The 10,494-nt window shown below is 44.9% G+C and overlaps 1 protein-coding gene across 13 annotated transcripts in view; it reads right to left on the bottom strand.

Annotated features, from left to right (window-relative positions):
• Positions 1-10,494, bottom strand: part of GRIP1 (glutamate receptor interacting protein 1) — a 708,576-nt gene that overhangs the window by 3,374 nt on the left and 694,708 nt on the right. For all 13 annotated transcript variants that reach the window (XM_080659312.1, XM_080659305.1, XM_080659309.1 and 10 more), the window contains one exon: positions 4,856-5,002. In XM_080659312.1, the coding sequence (XP_080515438.1) occupies positions 4,856-5,002 (147 nt within the window). The remainder of the gene's footprint in view (positions 1-4,855; positions 5,003-10,494) is intronic.

Genomic DNA, 10,494 nt, shown 5'->3' with positions numbered 1-10,494 from the left:
TACCAAGCCAGGGCAGATACTGAGAGTGCACGAGGCCATTCCTTTTAAAACCCTCAAGGAGTTTAAAACCTCTGTCTCCATGTATGGCCCCACTTCTCCATTTGTCTTGAGCTTGATTGACACTGTAATTAGTGAAGCTCTGCCTCCTCAAGACTGGCAAACATTGGCTAAGGCATGTCTTTCCCCTGGAGATTATTTACTGTGGGAATCCAATTGGACTGAAATTAGTGAAAAACAGGCAGCTAAAAATCAACAACAAGGTGTGCCTATCACTCTTGAAATGTTAATAGGAACTGGAACATGTAGCAGCTTACAGGGAGTGACTTTGGCTGCTGCATTGAAGGAGTCTCTGCAAAGGGACCATTCAGGGAGCAAAGAAAAATGGACTTGTTTCACTTGCAGAAGGCCAGGCCATATTGCAAAGAATTGCTGGCAACAGGTTGCCTCAAGGGGACAAGGAAGTTCAGCTCCTAGTCTCCCTGCTCCGCAGTTGGGGTTTTGTCCTCCCTGCGGCAGGGGAAGACACTGGGCCAATAACTGCCACTCCCAGAGAGGCATTGATGGCCAGCCTCTTGACCCACATCAGGGAAACGGCAAATGGGGCCGGCCCCGGCCCCGCCAAACAGTAGGGGCACTGTCGTACCATACCGGCCTGCCTACAACCGGTCCACTATCAGGGAACTCTACCGAGCCACCCCAGGAAGTGCAGGATTGGACCTCTGTCCCACCGACAAATATGTACTGACTCCCGATATGGGTCCACAAGCAATCCCTACAGGGATTTATGGACCATTACCTAAGGGCACCATGGGACTTATTTTAGGAAGAAGTAGCTTATCTATGAAAGGATTAGAAGAATATCACTACTTGCTCCTGGGAGAGGTGCAGAGAATGTACAGTTTGAATTTGAATTGCCATTGGCTTAGAGCAAAGAATATCCTTACATGGTATTTTTCCTGGTTTGTATGCTTAAAGAATGTGGTTTCTTGTTCAAATTAAAATCTTAGTTTGTATTTGGAATTTAAAATCTATAATAAGAAATGAAACTCCACTCCTGAAACAGCCTCTGGTGTGGAGAAATTTAAAGGTGGCAGGAGAGGGCAAAGCTATCTGCTCTCCTGCAATGAGATTACTTAAAAGTTTTCTTTAAAATTCATAAAATAATCCGCAGGAAGATTCTGACCGTGGCCAAATTGGGTGTTAGTAATAAAAAACAACAACAAACAAACAACAACAAAAAAAACTTGAGATCTGTCTTTTAAGCATGAAAAAATGTGGCCAGATCTGTTGCAAAAACTTCCCCTAAAAGTAAGCAGGATGTAGGGGAAGGGAGAGACACATGGCAATCCAATATAGACACCACTCCCCAAGAAAGCCACCATAAGAGGCCTCATATTCGCCATCTTTCCTTTTTCCAGCTAATGAATTAAAGTTTTTACAAATTCATAAATGCATCGGGGATTTCTGTGCTCATGTAAAGCGAAAAGGCCAGTTCACAAACGAGTGCGCATAGTTTTTGAGCTGGGCTTGACACTTTTCTGTGTACAGAATAAAAACCCTAGAGATTTTAGCTTTAAAGATGGCGAAGATGAACTGGGAGACAAATTAAAGCTAGTTTCCCAAGGCATTTTAAGCAGCCCCTTTTGAAATTCCCGCCCTGAGGCAAGTAACCAGCAGGAAGTAGGTAACAAGTTTGCATATGAATGGCAGATGCAAAAACTAGTAAATCATATATGAATATAAATATTTGTTTGATGGTTTTTTTTTTCCATGTTAAAATTTCAAGGCCTTAACAGAGATGATTCTTGTAAAGCTCCAAGGGCCCAGAGTAATACAAGAAAATTATTCTCTCTTCTTAAAAGAAATCCTTTTAAAACATCTAATATACTTGAAATTGCATGGTATTATTCTACAATGTCATTATAATTTTTGATATTTTACAAACAGCATATTGTACAATTAATCCAAACAAACTTAAAAATCTAAAATTTTTTAATGTTTGGCAGCAATTTAAAAGGGACATGAAAGGATTCAATCCTTCCACTGTGTGAAAGGCCCCTTGGGAAGGTACTTGAGCATTCTATATTGGCCCTTTTTGTCAAAAGGAACCCTCTTCTCACAATTCAATTGCCCACAGCTGTTGCTTGAGTTTTCAGTTCATTCTGAGGTTGAAACCTCATGTTGGATGGTACCATAGATCTGTCTCTCGCACAATGGCGTGAGCTGGGCCCTCCCTGGAGAAGAAACCTGGGTTCCCCAAGATATATGATCAATGCCGGGGCCCCCCACCAGTGGGGTATCCCAAGGCAGGTGCTGGGCATGGAGGCCATAGGGGCATAGGCTACCAAGGAGACAGAACTGAACCTTACATCACCCTGCTTGGCCCCGAAGGATGGCTGGTTAGTCAATGACGGGTAAGACTCCTCAAGGGAGGGGCAACCTAAGACAGGCACAGTCGCAGGGGGCCATCAGGAGAGAACTTGGGGGTCAACAGAGGTGTGGCACAGATCCTCACCCCCACAACATTATAGGGGTTTGAACACTCGCCCCTTCTGAGGGAGGTCTCCTGCCCCATGGCTGCTTCGTGCTTCCCATGCCCAGCTCAGATTGGGACCCAGGCAACAAACAGATTTGGCCCAGCTAAGACTGAGACCCAGGCAACAGAGAAGTGGTTGATGGCAGCTGCCCTATACCTAAATCTAGCCTAAATCCAGGAGTGCTCAGGGCTTTCTCAAGGATGCATATAATCCTTTCCATTAACTAAAATTGTTGTTAAAGTATTAAATTTGACAGTAAAATAGTCAAGTTTTCAGATTAATTTAAATTGGCTAAATGAAATAAGGGAATATTCAAGAAAATCTAATTGTACAAAAGGCTGTTCCTAAAGTATTAACCAAAATTTCTATTTGTAGTTCATTTCATGGTAAAATTGCTTAACATGCAATGAACCTAAAGCAGTCATATTTTTGTGCAAAAAATTAAAATTTAAAGTTATCAAGACTGCATTATATATTTTCCAAAAGCCTCCTAATAATTAAATAAAAAAAGGGGGGATAGTGGAGTAATATTATGTAAGGAAAAATACCTTGTAAGTAAATTACATCTAGAAAAATTTTACTTTGAAAATTAATTTTCATTTGTTACGCTAACAGCAAGACACCCATGAAAAACACACATGGTGTCAAAATAAGCCAAAGGAAAATTATTTGGGCAAAAATAAAAAGGATCCCAAGTCAAATTTATAGAAAAGACACCTTTATTAACTTTTGGTCGAGAATATGTTTGTATATTTTCAGAAAAAAACTCCAGGACCATGTGGATTCCTGCAACAGAGAGGAATTAGCAGGAAATAATTCAGCCATGAAGACAAGAGGAGAGGCGGTCCAGATATGGAAGACACTGACGACACCTTTCCATGCTAGCAGTCAGCAGCTGTCACTGCAGGTTGCCCAGGACCAAACCAGAGGTCAAACCTGCATTGCCACCATTTGACCACCATCCAGATGTCATTGCTGACGTGTACACTTGGAACTTTTGGACATTGATACTTGGACTCAGAACTGTTGGACATTAAAATTTGGACTCGGAACTTTTGAACATTGAAATTGGGACCTAAACATTTTTTGTTCTTATATGTTTATAAATGCAAGATTTCTTTTAAAAAATTAAAATGGGGGAGATGTAGAGGGCCGTCTGGGAAGGCACATGGATACTTTTTTAATTCTTATTCAGCTGAGCCCAAGGGCACTGGCAGAATCCTGTTATCAGTACTGATTCCATGTACTTGGAATGAGGAACAAAAAGGACCTTGACCCACCCAAAATAAGGAGCTTACTCAGATCCTGATGAATAGGATTTGGGCACACCTGAAACTCCTTTTTATCATAAAATCCCTTTTGGAAACCAATAAATATGCTGTGTTGTTTGAGGTGAGTGTGACTGTCTCTCTATCAGAGGACAGGAAGCCACCCGGCACCCAGCTTGAATCTATTTCTGTCTCTTGCCTCTTTCTTTTTCTAATTTCTTAACCCCCAGCTCCTCCCCTCAGGAACCTGTCTTTCTCCCTTTCCGTGCGGGACGCGGAAAAGGAAGAAATACCACACCACAGGCAGAAAGCCAGTGAATTGGTTGTAAAACTGTCTAACTGATCAATGTGTTCAGTGAACACGCCTCAGTGCGGCCTCATGCTTTCAAAGCCAGCTGTTTGGTGACACACTCATTCCAGTCAAACACACTTCTAAGATGGATGCCAATCCTTTCCTTTTCCTGCAAAATGTCCTTCCCAAAAACCGTACAGAAGAATTTGCTTGGCCCTAGCCAGTTTGGCTCAGTGGATAGAGCGTCAGCCCCACATACTGAAGGGTCCTGGGTTTGATTCCAGTCAAGGGCATGTACCTCAGTTGCAGGCTGGATCCCCGGCCCCGCCGGTTAGGGCACATGGGAGAAACAACCAATCAATGTGTCTCTCTCACATCGATGTTTCTCTCTCTGTCTCTCCCCATCCCTTACACTCTCTCTGAAAATCCATGGGAAAATATCCTTGGGTGAGGATTAACAACAACAACAAAGAATTTGCTTTGCTCAATGAAACTACACCTGACCACGATGGGACTCCATCAAGTAAAAAAGGTTCAGCTTTGGTTGAGCTATGGAGCATCGGCCAGTGGAAGAACAAGGCACTGGCTCCATTCTGAAGAAGTGTAAAATCTGCTGGGGCATCAATACAGGGAAATAGCAATTTCAATAACTGGTCCATTCTACCAAAGGAAAGGCGTCTCTCCTAATCTAGTCTCCAGGCAAAGGAGGAGGGGTGGGCTTTGGTCAGGAAAGACTCAAAATTCACCTGCAGTCTTACCTGTAAGAGCCTGTCATAGGGCTTTAAGCCACCAAGGTCTCCCGGCCCCGCGGGGCGAATGTTTTTGACATACACTCCCTTCTCCAGCAGGCCATCTGCCACACTGAACCCAAAGTCCTCCATGTCCGAGCTCTTGTACAAGGTCACCTGGAACGGGAGAAAGTGTGGAGGGGACTTTTAGCCAGGTTGGAGACTTGGGCCTGTGAATCTTCTTGACCAACCATCTTTTCAAACTCATTGCAATAACTTAATGGATTTGTAATACATTAGGCAGCTCCCCCCACGTCTTCCCTAGAATATCCTTGGAATTTGTAAACTTCCACCAGAACAGAAAAACAAGGAGGAGAAAAGCTGGAGAAGCCTGGCCTTCTTTTTTTTTTTTTTTTTTTTTTTTTTAATAGCAGTTCCCAGGTACATGTGAGACTGTGACCAGGGCAAGCTGACTTCTCTATTTTCCTGGACAGCTCTCCAGTGCTGGGAGCAGCCAGGGCAGCCCTCAGTCTTGCTGGGCACCAGGACTGAGCCAAAGGCCTTCCTTCCTGCCCTGCCCTGCCTGGGGCCGTGCTGGGTACCGGGCTCAGCGTTTCTCCTCCTCTGAGCAAGTCTCGTGAAATCCATCATTTTATTTGCTCTGGTGCCGCAATCATGACTCCAATAACATTGGTAAGGCAAACAAACCAACAAAAACACCTACAAGTGCTCCTGTAACAAACCCCTTGCTCTGGGCCCGGCTTCAGCAGCTCCCTCGGTATGTGTCAAGGGCTGGGTTGAGCAGCTCAAGGCATTCCTCCTTCTCAGCTGTGGGCCACAGCTGGTTCTCTCTACACCTGAGACCAGCTGCTGCCAGTTAAAGCTCCCCACAAGGCTCATTTCTCCACCTGACCATCTGCAAGAGTTAGCCTGAGGTTCATTCATTCATCTAATCACGCCTACTTTCATCAAATGGGGATTGAGTCCCCACCCTGTTCTGGGCACAGTTCTGGGCGCTGGGAAACAGCAGTGAATGAGAGAGAAGAGCCTGCCTCCCACAGGCGCACACATTGGTACGGAATGATTCCCGAGCACAGTGCCAGGCACTGCCGGGGGCATGCTCAGCACGGCACACTCATTTCACGCTTTGGGGCGCCCACTGTTTGTCCTAAGGCTGCCAAATGCCCTCCACCAAACCCTATGCACACTTTGTTAGAGAGTGGGAATTTTTGAACATGCTTACTACTACCATTCCAGAGAGGCCGTGGACTATGCCCCAGATAGAGTTGTCAGTGCTGACACCAGGCCAGGCCTTGAGATACGGTCTCACGGCCCCTTCCCAGCACGTAGGCCTTCTTTCATAGAACACTGTCAGCTTTCTGAAGAACAGGATGACCCTGTGAATAACATGGTCGTCAAAGGCATGACTCTGACGTTGCTTAGGAAAAACTGTTTTGTCTTGGGTTACTTGTTCTGCAAAAACAGGATGTGGTTAATGTGCTTAAAAGCAGTCCTGCACAAAGGGTCGGGGCTGCTCTCTGGACTCCCTGCGTGGAGAAAGGCAGAGCAGTCGCTGACCGGCTAATAAAGGCTCCCTACATTTTTATTTGGTCTGGACTCCAGTGGTCGTTCACTCACGCTCGCACCACAGCAACTTCAAGCAATGACTTGGGCTTACTTTTTTCCCCTAGTGGTTTAAATATATGCCTTTTAGTTTATTTTCACACAAATAATATGGGAATGCATTCTTGTAGAAGAATAAAAAATTCAGAGCTGTACAGAGCAAAATGTGAAGATGAGGACTTTTAGAGCAGGTTTAATTTTTTATACCCAGTGATCTTAGTTCAGAGAGGTAGGACACATGGAAGGAAGCAGAAAAGTGGCCAGTGTGCGGATTTTTATTTTACTGGACAGAGAGCTAAATCATCTGCTGGCTGGGTCCACACTATTCACCAGGCAGCCCTAGTGGTTTTTATAGAGGATTAATAACCTGCCTGAGATCACAAAGGTGATGGATGGTGAGGCTGAGTTTGTCTGACTACAGACACCGAGCACTCCACTGCCTCGCAAAATGCCTTATTTCATAGATTCCAAGATGCACTACTTTTTAAAAATATTTTAAAATCTCTGCAATCAGACTGTTTTATTATCAATGGCATCTTAGAGCCCGTGAAATAAGGCATGTGATATATGCTGATGCATCAGCATATCTATGGTTTTAAAATCTGAAATGTCCCAGTTTCTGTGGAAGGATCACTTTTGTGTGTTCAGTTCCACAAACAGAAAGGCCAGCCCAGCTGTAGTGTATAGAAGACACATGTGCACCTGCACCAGCGTGTGTCGTTTAGAAAATCCAGCCTCCCCCCCTCCCCTTCCGAATGCGCCCTTTGATGTTTGGGGAGAAGTGCGTTAAAACTGAGTAAATGAGAGCATGCTCTCTCCCTTTCCCCTCCCACATCCCCAAAGCAAAACCCATCAGGATTGGAGGAGACGATTTTCTTGGTGACTTGGGCTCAGGTGAAGCAGGGGAGGATGTGGAAGATGCCCCTTCAGGGAGCTTGAGAGGAGCAAGGATCTTTGGGATATTCACTTACATATCCCAAATCCATAATCCGGTGCCTGCCACGTAGGAGGGTGGGTATTTTTGTTGACTACATTAAAAGATCGGTTTTGACGTGGTTGTGTTTGGAAGCCAGTCAGTACTGTCCACCATGAGCTGGGAGTGTGAACAAGGCTGGGCCCCAACGAGGATCTAATGGCGCCACCTGGTGGTCACAGGAGGTGAGAGCACCTCCAACACTGAGCCAGGCCTGTCCTACAGGAGAGAGATGAATGGAAGGTCCAGCAGGAGATGCTGGATTTATGGCTAATAAGGGATTTGGTGAGCAGATTAAAAAGCAAACAGAATGCTTCCCTCTCTACCAAGTTTGTGGAGCACATCACACGGACAGGGAAAGGAAGGCTCAGAGAGGGTTAGAAACTTGCCCAAGGTAAAACAGCAAGCAACAGAGGAGTGGTTCTGACTGGGAAGTTCGGATCTCTCCATGGTACACTTCCTTAGCAAATGCTCATTTCGGAGAAGAATTTTTAGGCCCCTCTATAAGCACGATTTTGTCATAGGCCATAGGATAGGAGAGAAAGCTATTTTTAATTTTTTCCCAATTGTATCGAGATATAATTGACATACAGCTCTGTATAAGTTTAAGGTACACAGTATAATGAATTGACATAAACATATTGGGAAATAATTACCACAATAAGTTTTGCTAGGAGAAAGCTATTTTTTAATGAAAAAAAATGTCAAATACATTCAAGAGCAGAGAGAGTAGAACAATGAATCCCCACATACTCATCACTCAGACCCAACAACCATCAATAGCTCACCACACTTACTTCATCCACCCTTCTGTTTTCTTTTGGGGGGTGATATTTTCATGCCATTTCACTCTTACATACCTCAGTATGAACTCTAAAAACATGAACTCTTGCCTGACCGGTTTGGCTCAGTGGATAGAGCGTCGGCCTGCGGACTGAAGGGTCCCAGGTTCGATTCCGGTCAAGGGCATGTACATGGGTTGTGGGCACATCCCCAGTAGGGGGCGTGCAGGAGGCAGCTGATTGATGTCTCTCTCTCATCGATGTTTCTAGCTCTCTATCCCTCTCTCTTCCTCTCTGTAAAAATCAATAAAATATATTTAAAAAAAAAAAAACATGAACTCTTCCTATGTAACCTCAATGCCACTAATTCATTTGCAAAATCAACTCTTACTCCTTGATATACTCCAATATCTAGTCCATAATAAAATTTCTCTGATTGTCTCAAAAGTGTTTTTTTAGAGCTGGTTTGCTCAAATCTGAACAAGGTCCACACATTATGTTTGCTTTCAATCTCTCCTCCCCTGCCCCTGCCTTAAAATACATTTCTATTGATTTCAGAGAGGAAGGGAGAGGGACATAGAAACATCAATGATGATAGAGAATGGGGATCGAGCCCACAACCTGGGCATGTGCCCTGACCGGGAATCGAACCATGACCTCCTGGTTCATAGGTCGGCGCTCAACCACTGAGCCACACCAGCCAGGCTCTATCTCCTAAATGTCCTCTTATCTAGAATATGCCTCCATCTTTTTTTCTCTGTGCTACTGACTTATTGTGGAAATGGTGTCATTTGTCATTTGCATCCTCTTTTATCCCCCATATGTCCTCTAAATAGATGTGAGCTCTGGATGCTTGATTGGAGTCAGAGGGGGAAGGGTATAAATATATATTATCACAGATGGACCATGTGCTTCCTATGACATCTTGTCACTGAATGTCTAGTCCACTAGACATTGGGTTCCGGTGATGACAGCTCAATTTCTCCATTGTAAGGCTCCCTATCAACTTTTAATCTAGTGGTTTCATCCACCGATGACCTTGCTCTGAATAAATACTTTCATTAGGGCTTGAAGAGTGATAATATTTTTCTAATCCTATAATATCTTCTGTATTAGCTACAATTCTTTTGTAAAGAGGACTTCTCCTTTCTTCAATTAGTGCTATTTGATTACTCTGAAGTACAGAGTTTGTACAAGAAAGGCAGAGGGAATGCTAATTCTTTCCTTTCGTTCTTAGAATAGGGAGTTAGGGCACTAAATACTTCCAATGGTGTCCCAGTGAGGGTTTTTTGGGAGGAGGAATGACTTTTGTTAAGTAAAATGGCAATATAAACCTATGACGATCAATTGTGTCATCGTTACTTTGGATGCTCAAATTATCTCATCTTTGACCAAGGAGAGTCCTTAATGCTGACTCCAATGTCCTTGTGATATGACCCATTTGTTACAATAACTTCTTGGCTTTCTAGCTCCAGCTGTCACAGACTCACTATGGATATTTCCTGTTCCCCATCTGGAATCAGCCATACCTCCAAGAAGCCTTAATTGCAGGAAACATTTCTGGCTTATGTAGCAGTCCTTTCCTCCCCTCCCCACGCTCCTCTCCCAAAGAGGGAAGAGGAATGAGGGGATGAGGGCACAAAGGCAGCACCCTGCGTCCGTCAGGCCCTGTTTCCTGGAGGGAGAAATCTCTCTGCTCAGGGTCCCTGCTTATGTGCACTTTGGCTTGGTCTGTGCCTTGTCTGCGGGACCTCTTGTCCTTGTGTCCCCTTCCCATCTTTATTCCCAGCCACATTCTCTCCAGTGAGTGACCAGCAGCACACCTGGGGCAGGGACCTGGGCCACTGTCCCTAGGGGGTGGTGCCTCCTGGTTATCTTCGTTCCACCTATAACAGGTGCAGGGGAGGTGCAGTCCTGTGAGTCCTAGGGACCCTGTGCTTAGGGCTGGTTGGGTACATGGATTGGCGTCTGCCCTGCAGACCTCACCTGTGAGGGTTGCAAAGCCTGTACTCACAAGGAGCACTAGGAAGTTCACTTCCTTCTGAGCTCTGAGGCAAGTTTTCCAACACAGTGACCCTGGGTCCGTGCACTGGGGGAACATTGGGCATGGGCCTGGCACAACAGTGACGTCTTCATTGCTCAGGTGGCTGGTGGTTCTTGAATGTCTGCTCCACAGCCAGGACCCAGGAGGGGCAGAAAGGTGAGTGGCACCCAATGATGCCAACACTAGCTAGTGGTAATACATTAACCAAAACATTACAGGTGGATGCTCAGCAGAGCCGGTGAGCAGG

Source organism: Plecotus auritus (genome assembly GCF_963455305.1).
Source record: "Plecotus auritus genome assembly, chromosome: 3".
Classification (NCBI taxonomy): Eukaryota; Metazoa; Chordata; class Mammalia; order Chiroptera; family Vespertilionidae; genus Plecotus; species Plecotus auritus.
This window is presented reverse-complemented; position numbering and strand designations above follow the sequence as displayed.